Here is a 15,526-nt window from a genome sequence, read left to right on the forward strand (position 1 = left end):
TCTTGTGACTAAATTATGTTTTTATCAACGCTCACGTATAGGTTGTGGTTAATACGTCATAGGTAAAAAGAGCATATGGGTCACATGACCATAAAAAATGGCGGATGCTGTATGTCCGAATTGTATTCATACTACTCCCACTCGTACTATATAGAACGTACTGTCTACTTTAGCCATAGACATATATATATATATATATATATAACTAGACGCTGCATTGTCCGCTGGATCGTACGTCAACGCCGCCGCCATATTGGTGAGGGCAAAAGCCGACTACAAAGACATACGAGTGAATGGTGGAGCTCCAGTTATCTGGATAAAAGCACAACATCGTTTTCATTTCTCAACTAATTTCAATACTTTTCTATTTACGTGGAGTACAGAAACGTTTTGGCTCCAGTTAAAGATGGTTAGACTTGAAAATGTATTTATTGTCATACGGAACTGTTAAAACTCAGGCTTGTCAAGCAATCATTTAGACTAAATAATTGTGTACACATCGCTAATGTGAAATAATTTAAGGTAGATTAAATGCACATGATCAGAATACAGCTCATTCACTTTAAAATCATGGGAAAAATAAAAACAATTCATCTTTACTGTATGACTATATACTGCTATTTCAAATTTACAATGCACGGCAGTGTTATTTGTTTTACTATATCACATACGTCATGTTTTACTGCTGTAACGGGTTAACCGGATAAATAAAAGAACATCTTTTATCTTGTTATCGTCTAAAATTACTACAGAAAAAGCCATTTCCACAGTGAAAAACATAACACGTAAACATGGGCGGAGCATGTGTAAGGCTGCTGGTGGCCTGGCCACGGACTTGAGACGAGTGATTCAAATCGCTGTGGAATTATTTTCACGCGCAAACGACCACTGCCTGCTGATAGTTCTGATTGTTTCTACATGGAAAAGCTGCGCTCAACTGTTGGATCGGTTTTCTCTGACCCAAAATGCAAATAATGAGAAAACCTAGATCAGCAGTTGTGGGAAACGTAATTGCATAGCGTGCGCATGTGCAAAGAATACAACTATTTTATGAGTCTCTCATATCCGGGAGCTACGCGCCTAAAAACATGGGTTGGTGAGAGCAATAGATTGCGCTAATTTCAGCTTACTTTTGTGCTGGCAGCCTTTAGAAATTTAACAAAATGGACAGAAGAACATTTTTTAAGTCGAAGACTTCATGTTTTACTGATTTGAACAACAACACGTCAAATTCAAGTCTACAGTCGGGCGAAAATGTAGAAGAGTTGCCAACGGATTGTACAGCCGTTGGGCCTGGCAGCAGCAGTCAGGGTCGAGAGGATAACTCTGGTAACGTTACCAATAAAAGAGGCACGCCCGTGGATTTAGGCACTAAGGACACTGGACCATCACAGCCTTGTTTACCGGAATACCCCAAAACACTGTTCAGTAAGCAGAATCGGTCATTTTCGTCAGAATACTACAAGACATATAAATTCATTGAATACAGCAAAGAGGGAGATGCGGTATTCTGCTTCCCCTGTCGATTGTTTCAGTGCAGTTCTAGCGCCGCATATAGAGATCCAGCTTTTGTTATAAATGGAGTACGTGACTGGAAGAAAATATTAGCAAAATTACAGAAACACGCAGACGGAGCACCGCATCGCCAGTGTACAGAGCAGTGGCACTGCTTTGAGCAAACCAAAGCTACTGGTTCCGTTGCTACACTGTTAAGTGAATCTCACAAGACCACAGTGCAAGCCAATAGGGAATATGCAGAAACCATTGTTGATATATTGCTCAATTTAGGAAAACAAGGACTTTCACTGAGAGGGCACGATGAGGGAGAAACTTCAGAAAATCGTGGGAACTTTTTAGAGCTGTGCAACTGGTATGCCAGACATGACAGGGCTTTCAGTGCTCGATTAAATGCCCCGTTCAATCTAACGAGTCCTGACACACAAAACAAATTTTTAGAAATAGCTGCTCATTTAGTAAAAGACAAGATAATCCACAGCATCGAAGAGAATGGCTTTTTTGCTGTTCTAGTGGACGAAGCACGCAGTTTTAAAGAGGAACAAATGGCCGTGTGTGTAAGGTACACAGAAAAGCTGGAGATAAAGGAACCATTTCTAGGATTTGTAGACTGTTCTGAAAGAGTTGACGCTATTGGAATTTATGGCTATATAAAGCACTTTCTGGGTGCGTGTGGGATATACTCTTTGCCCACTGTTGGACAAAGTTATGACGGAGCAGCTGTCATGTCCGGTCATGTAAACGAAGTTCAGCAGAAATTGCGTCAAGACCATCCATGTGCAGTGTACATACACTGTATGGCCCACAAGTTGAATTTGGTTTTGGTAGATGCCTGCAAGGTGAATCGTACAGCAAACACGTTTTTTCACATCATCGAGAGTCTGTATGCATTTTTCTCACAGCCTGGCACACACCATGCATACCAGAAGCACCAAAAGGAGTTAGGAGTTAAAGCTGAACTGACGGCTCTTAGCAACACGAGATGGGCATGTCGATGGAAGAACATAGCAGCTGTAAAGAGTTCAATGAGAGCCCTGCTCTCCACTCTTTCCGAATTCGCCGTGCTGCCCTTTCGCAGGTTCGTTGAAGCATCTGGTCTTTTAAGCAATCTCAAAAAGACCGCGTTCTGTGTGTGCCTTGTGGTATTTTACCACGTTCTTAGTATGATCCATGTTGCACACAAGGCACTCCAAAAGAAAGATACAACACTTTCTCAGGCCTCAAGTGTCATGGAATTGACAATAAAAAGTCTTGAGAGTATGAGGACCAGTGACAAGTGGGAGGAACTATGGATGGAGATTGAAGCATTCTGTAATTCACTCGACATTCAAGTAAATGAAGATGAACGCGAACACACGCACAAGCGACCTATGAAAAGAACTGTTGCGCTGGATTCCTGTGTTGTGACGAGTTCCGTTGGACAAAGGGAATACCAAAGCAATACAACACAAAGCGTGAAAGAGAAATGGGCCCAAAGGCTCTACTTTCCTGTTTTGGATACTCTGCTCGGTGAGTGTCAGTCCCGGTTTTCCACCCAGACCATGGAAATAGCAAGGAGTGTTGATGCGGTGCTAAAATGCGACCCAGAAGGCGCGCAATGTCTTTTGAATGAATATGCAACCGCCCTCTCTATCAACCCCAAATTGGCCTATACCAAGATGAATTTAGTCAAAATGAACTCGCAACACACATCATCTGACTTTGTGAAGGAGGCATTGTCCACTGGATTTAATCCAAACTTCGAAAAACTTTTCAAGCTGGCACTGACTTTACCTGTGGGGACGGCAACATGTGAGAGATCGTTTTCAGCTATGCGACGCGTCAGGAACTGGATGCGTTCAACAATGTGCCAGGAAAGACTTTCATCTTTGAGCCTGCTGCATATTGAGAGTGACATAACAGCAGCACTAAATATTGAAGACATCATTAGCGCATATCATGCGAAGTCCAAACGCAGGATGTTGCTGCATTAGGTAAGGCAATGTTTTTTATTTTTCATATTGGCTGCCATGCCAAATTACGCGTACGCTATGCTTGCTTGCTTTTGTGTTAAAATTAACATTGATTTGTGAACGTAGCCGCTTTCAGCAAAGCTATTTATCCAGAGCGTTTGTGTTGGTTGGTGTAGGTTGTTGCAACGTGGCATTGAAACTATTTCATGGTACAGCCAGGTGCAAGGAAACCTGTTTATGTGTTTTAATATTGTAAGCTTGTTTTAGCCTTACCCTGGAGTTTGTTCACCCTCCGCCCATCCACGTAAATTAAACTACATTACCTTGGGTGTTTTGTTCGATGATTCAAATAAATCTCAAAAACAATCTCTAGGCTACATGTCGGTTTTATTCTCGACTACTATAACGTGGTTATTTATTCTGTTGCTTGTCTTGTCTACAATATATCACTGAACATGGTGCCATCTAGTGGATTCTCCCGAATAACAGGAACAAATAATGGATTTCACATTTCCTTATGACAACCATTAATTTTAAAGTAGCTATAATCGAAACACGAAGCAACTAGTGACATGGTGAAGTTGTACTCTATACGTATATCGTAAATCATTGAAATACGATAAGAAATGTAAACGTGATTGTGCTTTTAATGCCGAAAAAGCGCAGCTCTCCCATTGGGTTCAGTGGGCTTTTAGTGCACTGTTGCCCTCACTAATATGGCGGCGCTATTGACGTATCGCAGCAGCGGAGCAAAGCGGCCAATGCGACGTCAAGTTATATATATATATACATATATATATATATGTCTATGGTTTTAACGGCCGATAGGTACTTATTCAAATTCAGTACGTACCGTCACAGTATGCTATTTCGGATGTAGCCTTGGAGAACCCCCAACACAGCACATTTTACATATCTATAATCAAACACACCTGATTCAAATCATCAGCTCATTAGTAAAATCTCCAAGACCCCTAATGTGGGGGCAGTCGTCGTCCACGTCAAGCCCTGCTGTGATCCAGAACTTTGTCCATCCTGCAGCCCTCGTCTCTTCTTATGCAAGAAGGAAATATACAGCTTTGCCCTCTGCGTCCAGGTCGAGCAGTCAAGCTGACATCTCACTCAAAGCTAAAATGTCTTAACTGCTCACGTTAAAAAGTGCTCGGCTCCAGGCGCTGCCTTCAAAGCTCTACCGCTCCGCTCCCCAGCCATTTTTATTTCATAGCCTTCCGAATTCATGAGATCGGAGAAGGCAAAGCGCTCATATAACACAGAGTAGCAATAAAGCACGCGGCCCTTGCTGCTCACTTGGCGCTAGGATAAGATTAAACGCGTTCTGTTTTTAGACTTCAAAAAGCTGTACTTGAGTTCCCCTGGTCGGTTTCCGAGTTCAGTCTGATTACGCCCGGGTGTGCTTACATTGAGTGAAAACGTCTGAACGTTTCAAAGCTTCGGAACACATCACATCCTATTTCAAAGCGTCCGACTCCCCGCGCAGTCGCATGCTAATGCAATTGAACCTCTACACACATCCGTGCTGATTTCATCGAGCAGCAAAACGCCCGGGCTGCAACTTAATAATGATGCAAACGAAAACCGAGTCTGTCTTTCAATACTCGCGAAAACATGAAATGGTGAGAGGGGGCTCCTATCATTTCACCTCAAGGATGTCATTCATCTTTGTCTCCCTCTATCACTTTCGCTTTCTCTCTCTCTCTGCCTGATGTCCTGAGCTAATTTGATGGTGGAGTGTTTGCAGTCTAGTCACTGATTAAGGCATCTTCATTCATCACCGTCCCGGCGAGCGTTTCGATGGCTTTGTGTTGTTCGCTCGCGAAAAGAAAGCAATAGCCTTGCATCAGCGTGACAGTTTTTCATTATAAACAGTTTACTTACCATCACTTATCCATCCGCGTGATGAGGTCGTCAGTCAGCGGCAGAGAGGCAGATTCCATCACGTCATGAAATTAGGAGAAGTGCCACTTCCTTGCCAACTTCCCACCCCTCAAAATAAGACCACGGTGTCAAAATAAACACGTCCATTTATCTTTTTGATCGAGAAAGCCAAATGCTCTTTGGCGAGGCTATTAAAGAAGGACCGGTTTGAGCGCGAAACTTTTTTATATTAGTTTGTAAGTTTTGTCATTATCTAAAGATGAAAGCTTTCATTTATGTGTTTTCCATTAAATGAACGATGCCTTCATTAGCACAGAGGATAAAACGTAATAAAAATTTAATATGTGGTATCATGAATATAAATGTATGTTGTTTTCTGTCTTTTTCCTTTGTGTTCTGACAAAACTGCAACTTTGATATATAGACTTGTTATAGTGTGCATGCTGTGTGGATTTGGATGTTTTAATAATTTTAATAATCAATTGGCACTAAAGGAGCATATTATTGAAATACTATACTTATAATACTATAAATACTATACTATGTGTCACGTCAGTGGTTATAGGACAGTATGCCAAATATTGTCCATTTCCTAATTTGAAGAAATGGTCTTTGACAAATATTTGTGTTTTATACAGTTTCTCCGTGTATTCAGTTTAGTCTCATAATCACCTCTATTTCAACTCCCCAGACTAACTCAAAGAAACGCTTGCGCTTATTCTTCTGAAAGATTTTGACAGTTAAATGTTGAAAGACAAAAGTTGAGAGAGAGGAAAGATGCAGGATCTAGAGAAACAGGAGGTGAGACTGGGTACGTTTCTAATGGAAAGAAATTGGTACGTTTCATTTCAAAGAAACTGTCACCGTCATGAAACAATATAAGTCTCACTGCTATTACAAGTAGAAAAACAAATATATATATATACTGTAGGTACTCTGAAAAATTGAATTGAAGAAAAATAGCATCTTCCATTACATGGAGTGAAGAAGGCCAGTACATTCTCACGTTCCTTAAATCCATCAGTTAATCCATCAGTCCAATTAATTCAAAATTACATGTGTACAGTAAATAAGCAAGCTTGGATTTTGGGAAAACAACTTGTTTATTAACTGCAGCGTCTTGTTTCATATACCATTCAGGTTAAATGAGTGCAATGCTCAGGAGATCTTTTGAGGTTTAAGAGAAAATCCATAAAATTGTTTGACATTAAAGTTTTTCAATTAACATTTATCTAGGGCTTCAGACATGGAAGCAAAGTTGATATCGACAAACTGAATTTTGACCATTGTGACAATTTTTAGCGGAGCAAAACAGGTCTTTAGGTTTTCCCTTATACTTTCTGGTACTGTTTGTATTTGTCAAATGACCTTTCAAAGATTCACAAAAGTGCCATTTGGGACCTTTCTCAAATTGATTTGGTCACTCCAATTTCAGAATTTTCCCTTTTGTTCACAGTTTATTTAGTTGGTTGGTGCTTCCACTTCCTTATCTTTTTGATCTTGTCTGTCTGCATCTCCATGACGTCTGATGGAAATGCATCTTGATGTATGACAGTCTCTAGGTTTTTGGCATTTTCTGTTCTCAGCAAAATTGAACTTTTTTGGTGAAGGGCTGCTTGTAAATAAAGTAAAATTTCAGGGCTGCCAAGTTGAATTCTCAACCCACTGAGCTGATGTCCTAAATGGCTTTGTACTGAAAACAGACAAGTTGAATATTAGCCATGGCACAGTTTCCAGAGAAGCTCTATTTTGGTTATGACTGTCGTGTGGGAAGCGGTGTAGATAACTTTAGTTTGTTGATAGTTATTTGGTTCATTCGGTCAAAACACTGTCAAATTATTTCTCATGATTTCTCACCGTCATTCTCCAAACTGAACACAAAAGGAGAAAAACTGTGCTGCTCACATTTTTTCCCCATGAAATCTACATGGAAAAATAGAACTCCATGAATTTCTTAGGGTTTAAACTGTTCTCTTTAATGTTAATATATCCAGCAAACCAAAGCTAGTTTTAGCCCTCAATTACACACACAAATCCAACGTCACGGAATCAGTTCTCTTATTTAAATTATTTTAATCATTTATGTGAATCTTGAATTATACATTTTGTTTACAGTCTAGTCAATTAAAGATTCTGTTTAAGGGAGGAATCTAAGAGATGCATATACCATGTCTTTTTGTAAATTTTTAAAAATGTAATCGAACTATTTTAGATGTTTTATTTACATGCAGATACATTGTTCTCCTCACTCAGGTATGTTCATAGCTGTATCGACTGTATTTGTGACCATGTAGATTACCACAGAAAATCATTATTTATTTTTACATTTATTTTTTTAATATAAAAATATATTATACTGTATATTGTTTGCTCCAACAATAAAACATTTTACCTGTTTTTTTTGCTTTTCCCGTGACTTTACGCTTGATCGTGTCACAATTGCTGAAGGGTATATTTAAAACAAGCAAGATACTTTGCTTGTTTAAATTTATCTTGTGTAGAGATTTAAAGGGGTCATATGACACGTCTAAAATGAATATTATTGTTTGTTTTAGATGTAATGCAATGTGTATACATGATTTAAGGTTCAAAAACGCTGTATTTTCCACATACCGTGCATGTTTGTATCTCCTCTTTGCCCCGCCTCTTTGAAACGCACAGATTTTTTACGAAGCTCATCGCTCTGAAAAGCGAGGTGTGCCATGATTGGCCAGTTAACCAGTGCGTAGTGATTGGTCGAATACTGCAAGCGTGTGACAGAAATGTAACGTCTCTTACCATATTTGGAACATCAGGTTCTAAAGCATTTGTACTGACAGATACGCCCACCTTACTTGCGTATACATTTGGGCGGTCTTATCATACCACGAATTGACGTAGATTTGTGGGGGTGTGGTTACACGAGGCGTTTCAGGCAGGTCTGGGTGAGCATTCGCTTTTCGATAGAATGCATCTTATGTTCCGACACTTTAATTTTCGCAATTTTACGTGTCTAATACATGCATGGGCAACTTATAACACACCAAAGCACATAAAAACACGTATTCGCGTGTATGACCCGGACCCTTTAAAACAACACACTAAGTCATTTAAAGTGAGTAAGATTGAGACCGAAAAACTGTTGCTGTGAAATTAAGATGACTTCTCACTGAGCAAGCGGACAGAACCCAATTTATCTCACCAAGGTTGTGCGCTGCAAATCCAGAGGTCAAAGTTTTAAGCTTGAGTTGGTGTAAAAGTATTTAGAGAGATTTCCCTAGTGGCATTTTAAGTTTTTTAAATCACGTCTCTGCTGACCTTTCTCACAAATGAGAGCCCTCTAAATTTAAGGTTAGATCAGAAAATGTTACTTCACAAAGTTTTAAGTGCATGTCATTTTACCTACATCACTTCAGACACCTACATAGGAAGATTTTCTGAAATCGGGTAAATGCAGATTCAGTCATTATTTAATAGCCAGATGTGAATGAGATGATTTAATTAACAGACTGATCTGGTTCATACATATTTATTTAATTAAAAACAGTTTTTAGCAGAAAACTAAATATAAATTAACTTTTGTGATTTTACTTGACTTGATGTTTGTAAAACATATACAATATAATTTGTGATTTGAATTGTTTATTTGTGATTTTATTCAATTTTTGTAAAACATTCCAAATTTGTGAATCTTTAGCTTTTATTGATGTATTTGTTAATCTTCCACCTATTTGGGAAGATAAACAAATGCGACCTTAAAAAATGAATTAAGATGACGTTTTTACCAAAGGTTTTTACCATACTGATAGGTCAGATGTCAATATTTGGTAGTTTAAATACGAAGCATTTTTTAAAGCACAGGTTTCCATAGTCATGTCAGTGAATTGTCATCCGTAACTGTACGCATTCCTCATAAATGGGCATAAAAATAAAATAACTATTTTGTGGGCTATGAAGAGCGATCCCTTCTCCATTTGTTGGGTATTTTTGCATCTGGTTAATTCACAGAAATCCTACAAAGTTGTCTGACAAAAACATGCATCGTTTTTGTCACATCCACAACGCATGAATTTTTCTCTCTTTTAAAATACTGTAGAAAACGCTTGCATAGAGTGATATTTCTCTGATGTCTGGAGTCTATCAACAGGGTTAGTAAAATATAAATGGGATGATTAAATATATTGGTAACAAATACATTCACTGAGAATTTATAAGTTAAATTTTTGACTGAAAATGTCACATCCATAACGCTGGAGTTGACTTTATTCCTAGACCGATTTACCTGGCACAGGGCGCCACTATCAATCCAAGTCAATACGCTGGCCACATTTAGTGGAGGGTAAATTAAATTCACAAGCGTTGCTAGATGTCTCAGCTTGGCCTGATATGTAGAGACAATTATTTGTTCCCTGCAGACAGATGGCACATAACGTCCGTCCAGGTCACTATTCCACTCTAATCGTTCTTTGCTTTTGTTGTCATTTATTTGTTCATTAATCAATAGCCCTCTATTACGATCCGTCGTGACTGTATCGTTAGATGAGAAATAACACGTTCATTTGCTGCCGTGTTTTATGGCTCCCCCAAGATTAACAAGGATTTGCTCTTGCCAAAAAACGGTTACAGTGTCTAGCCTAAAGACCCTGGCACTGCTTTAAAGAGGATATTAAAAAGTGCCCTTTAATCAGAGGTATAGGGAGGTTGGAAAAGTGAGATGAGAAAGAGATGATTGGGAGGCTATGAATCACCCAGCCTGGGGAGAAACGAGTGGAGTACGGCTGCTGTTTTTACACTGCAATTAGTTTCTGTCGGCTTAATGGTCATTGGTCAGTCTGGTGCCTCTCCGCAGACTGCGATGCTTTACTGTGATTTACATTCCGTATAATCGGCCCGGTAATGGTTCTGATGGGCCTCTGTCATATAGTTTGTTCTCTTAATACTTGCTTGGCTTACCTTCAGGGTCTCGCTGCATGCTAAATATGCGCCTCGGAGAATCACGAGCGCATTCATTTCTTGCACAACACGTCCTCCATAATGACGTTCAATGGCAGTTAGAAATCCAAACATTCTCAAAGTTGCCAAATTCGGTTTCAGGATTTCAAGCTGAAGTCTTGAAATGGGGTCATTTCCTTCCTTCTCATTAAAATGATGATTAACATGATATATTGAGATTGTGACTGGGAACTTATTAGCAGCTTTGAAAATGCTCTAGGTTAAAGTCATTCACACTTTTAAGTGGCTGTCATGTCTGTTATGCAGCATCTTTTCACCTCTGTAATTGTTTTTTGTTGAAATTCAAGAAATGTCTATAGGAGGGTGAACCAGACAAGTGGGGTACTGCCCTGGTTAATACGAAATGATGTCACTTCCTGGAGGATGGTATCATTAAAGGAATAGTCGCCAAATATATGAAAATTCTGTCATCATTTACTCAGCCTCGAAGTTGCTTCAAACTTGTTTTAATGTTATTGTAACACTGTACACTGCACCATTGTCTACTATATACTCACTAAAAACAGTTGGGTTAAAAATAACCCAACATATAACCCATAGATGGTTACTATAGCACCAGCCCCGTTGGGTTATTTTAACCCAATATATTGGGTTGCAAGTTTTACCCAATCAGTTGGGTTATGAAATAACTCATTTGTTGGGTTATTTTTGCCAACATGTTATTTATTGTTTTCTTATTAATCTTATATTTGTTGTTTATTATTTTTGGCCATCCTATTTATTATTATTTGATTGCGGTGTAAACAAATAATGCACAACATAGAAATACCTTTATAATTCTTTATTTCCAATACAATAAGATTGGTTGGAGTTGTTTTATTAATGTACTTCCTTTGATCATAATGTTACTAGCAGTTAAGTATCAATTTACAAGAATCAAATAAATAAACAGAACAGAGGCTAGTCTAGCTTATACAATTATAAAAAGTTACAGCACCACCAGGCTTGGCATACTCTAAAATGTAAATATACAACACATATCAGCCGCTTGTAAAAGACGGTCTTCCTCCAGCATCATTCTTCCCACAATAACGAAGACTTAAGAGGAACCGGCTTTATCCCCAAGCTGCAGAACATGAAAGTCTTCCATTGCTCCTGAAACTGAATGATGTTTGTTCCAACCTATAAACAGATATTCTCTTTTGTAAATATACACACATTTTAACCCAGCTGGCTGGGTTGTTACAGAAATGACCCAATGAACGTCAGAAATAACCCAACAAAACGACCCAATATCTCTAACCCAACTATTGGGTTACAAAAATAACCCAACGTTTTTTAGGGTGTAGGAAACTAAACTACTAGTCAGTGGGGGATATTACAAAAGACTTATAGGATACAGAAAATACAACTGAGGACTATAAAAAAAATATTATTGCAAACATTATTATTTGATCTGAACATTTGGATCAGAGAAAAGAAAAAATAGGATTTATTTCAGTTTTTAGCACATTGGCACATGGGGCATGATAAAAACACCAACATCTGCTTAAATCAAATTTTACAATCTTTGTAATTTACATAATTTATTTTTGAAATGTAGTTTTATAAAATGATATTTTGATAAAATGGGAGACTGTAAAATGTAAAGGGTGATCTGCATATCCAGATGCCTCCCTATCATAAAACCCTTTGAACAAACAAACAGATAGATAGTACTAACCATTATTTCATTGCAAACTATTGTCCCTATTGTTTTATTTTTAGTGGAGCCCTAAGATGCATCAAAATTTGTTGTAACAAAAAAACAACAACAATAACTCCTGTAGCTTAGTGGATAGAGCATGGCGCTAGAAACGGCAAGGTCATGGGTTTGAACCCAGGGATTGCACATACTTGGAAATAAATCTATACTACAGTGCAATGTTAGTTGCGTTGGATTGAAATGTCTGCCAAATGCATAAATGTAAATGTAATAAGGTTTGGAATGACTTGGGGGTAAATAAATAATAACATGGTTTTCATTGTTTGCTGAGCATCGTTTTGGTCAAACTACAGATCCGCACATCAAGAATGTCTACAGTTTATCAAAACCGATTTGTTTTATAGATGACCATTGTGCATTAAATTCTTTATATTTGTGTTTGCTGTCTAAGGTAACCTTGATAGAGCCCTTCAAGCTGGAAGTTGATGGTGTGTTCATTGGGGCACCGAGGGAGATTACCTGCAGTTTTTATTTAGTCCCCAAATTGATCCATGTGAACTTTGGGCTGACATTATTGATGGCGGCTTTCTGGCTCTAAGCTGCTTGCTCCATCACAGAGAGCTATCTGAAATCGATAGGGGCTTCTCTCTCCTCTCTCTTTCTCTCTACTCTCTCTTTGGTTTTCTTCCCAGATCCTCGTGTGTGGTGAGGGGTCCATGCTGTGGCCGCTGCGCTCATGTGTGTCATATGGCCAAACTCCCTGCATCTCCTGCCGTGAGCCGATGTGTCTCAGCAGCTATCTCCTAAAAGATTCTACAAAAAAGCACTGCATGTACAGTGGGGTAAAAAAGCCATGAGACGACTTTCAAATATTGACTTTGAGTTTAAGTCTGACCTCAGACAAATAGACATTTTTAGTGTTTTAAATAATTTAAAACAAAGCTTTAAAAAACAAAGCAAAATGGTCGTAATATTCAAGTGTTTGCACTATTTTTAAATAACAAATGAAATTACAGCACATGTGAGACATTCACTTTTAAAAATAAAGGTGCTACAAAAGGTTCTTCACAGCAATGCCATGGAAGAACCATTTATGGTTCCCAGAAGAATCAGTTTTTCTTCAAAGACGCTCTCTGTTTATAATTTAAATAGAATTCCATTGCGCTGCCTATTAAGCCTGTCCGGATCAGTTTCTCTGGGCTGTCTTTGTGCACAAATGCTGCCGTTGTCAATTTTTTCTGGTAAATGTGAACATAGCCTATATCATTTTGCAAGGAAATAATAATTTTGATGCAGCCTTTGTGAGGTCCATACTCTTAAGTGTCAGTTTTAACCCCTACTCTATCATACAAATATCACGTCTTCATTGTCAATTTTAAAGAACTACACATTTAAGATTTAACATTCTCAGTGTGGGTTAGCAGTGATGTGCATGTGCAGGTATTTGTGGACAGAGCCTCATTTTTAATATTTAAAATCTGCAGATGAATGTTAACATGACATTTTATCATGTATCCCCACATAACATTATCACAATAGCAAATGCACAAAATTGTATTGGGCCATATGAAGCACACACTCTCACTTCAGATTATTTCAACGTAACAACCCACACCAGCATACATAACAGAAGTCAGATCCTCTCGCTCTCCTCAGGGAAATTACATGTCCACCGGCAAATTACATTAAACAACCTGACAATTTTATGTTGGTTTGAGGACAGCTTGCGTGAACGAAGTGACGAGAAAGAGTAAAAGAATATTAATGCCTCTTATTTCTTGTTTTCTCCCTCAATCCTTTACGATTCATGTGATGCTATTTGTTTAGAACTAGCGTTTGACTAAAATATTGGATGCACGGCTCTTTGAAGTGAAGATTCTTTCCCCTGAAGAGGTTTTTGTTGCTGAAACATCTTCTTTAAAACATGAAGAAAGGAAGAGGTGGTGAGTGCATGCTGGAAAATGAAAAAAAGCTGTGCATGGGAAGGAGAACGCTTACCTGTCAGCCTCAGATCTTCATGTGCTAGTTGGAGAAGTAAATGAGTTGGGAAGACGGGCAGAGATATCTAAAGCAACACGTGGGAATTGAGAAAAACAAGTCACTGCGCATCTGTTCTTCGCATGAAAACTAGCCAGGTTTAAATTATAAAGAAATGGCACCCAATTATGAGACATGTCATCCAATTGCTGCCTGACAACACTCAGTTTACTGTGGTTTGTCTGAGAAATTGTTGCTTTTTGATTGGTCGACTAGCTTGTCGACTAGCGTAGGTGGCGTGAAAGATGGTTACAGTACAGTACACTCATACAATCTGCATACTGCTTCAAAGTAGAGCCACACATGAATATCGTCACTGTCCTTCTGAAACCTCGGATGTCCATAATTGCTGTTTTTCATGAAATGGAAAAAACACTGTACTTTTTGAATGATTAAATACTGTGGTGTCAAAGTTGACAAGCACTTCTTAATACTTTTTAGCGGTTATGTATTTGCAAAACACAGTGACAAACAAAAAGGCTGACTATTTAAATAAAAATCACAAAATATGCCGATACAAGGTTTCAGAAGGACAGCGGCAATATATTTATAATATATCTATATTTTTAACCCGATTGCCTTCCATTGTCATAATTCTTTGTTCAACTCTTTCCATCATGAAAAGGTTTTTTAGGTTTTCCATGTTTTCACTGCATATGATATATTGTATGTCCATATAGAAAATAATCTGGGGGCATTACATTTTTTTTATAAAAATGATAAAAACTGCTGGGGCTGTAACCTACAACCTTCTGTTTCAAACAGAGATGACAATATTTAGGGAAAATTTACAGATAGCAGCTTTACTTTAAACTGTAAAAAAACGTTAACGGTTTAAACGTCAATATTTATTATTACATACTTGGCTTTTATAATGTTATCTACATCTGTAATAAAAACCTGTAGAAAAAATATTCTGGCATTGGCGGCACCAGAAAAAGCGTAAAATATATATATTTTAAGTAAAATTTTCATATTTTCATGTTATTTTACGCCTACAGTACATTGTAAATTTGCAGTCATTCTCTATAATTTGTTATTTTTTACCACAGTTGAAAATTCTGTAAAATAAAACAGTAAATTCCATAAAATTACATTTTTACAGTCTAAATATTGAGATTATCTCATATCAGTAATCAGTCTCATATCAGTAATTGGTCAAAATTAGTTTGGACACAAAGCTTGTGTTGGACTAAAACATTTGTGGCATGACTATGTTGAATTTCTTTGACGTGCAATTGTGTAAATTCCTCTTTGTATCTATTTGTTACAAACTTAATTTTGTGAATTAAAGGGGAGATCATTTCTAAACTCAGAATTCAACTCTGCCACTTGATCTTCTTATTTCACAAAGATGTGAGCGATCCATATTGACATTGACATTTGCATTAGGACGGAGTTACGCAGGGGTTACAACTTTGTTATCCCGAATGTGGAAACGGGCTTAGTAAGGACTAAGGACAGCAGAGAATTCATTTATGAGATATGC

General features: G+C 38.0%; 1 protein-coding gene across 1 annotated transcript; it reads left to right on the forward strand.

Moving 5' to 3' along the window:
- The first annotated feature begins 1,163 nt into the window (after positions 1 to 1,163).
- On the forward strand, positions 1,164 to 3,488 carry LOC130553036 (zinc finger MYM-type protein 1-like). The gene has a single exon (XM_057331774.1). It carries the CDS (start codon positions 1,164 to 1,166, stop codon positions 3,486 to 3,488), a length of 2,325 nt encoding a protein of 774 aa, XP_057187757.1.
- Positions 3,489 to 15,526: the final 12,038 nt, after the last annotated feature.

Source organism: Triplophysa rosa, linkage group LG4, assembly GCF_024868665.1.
Source record: "Triplophysa rosa linkage group LG4, Trosa_1v2, whole genome shotgun sequence".
In the NCBI taxonomy this organism is placed as follows: domain Eukaryota; kingdom Metazoa; phylum Chordata; class Actinopteri; order Cypriniformes; family Nemacheilidae; genus Triplophysa; species Triplophysa rosa.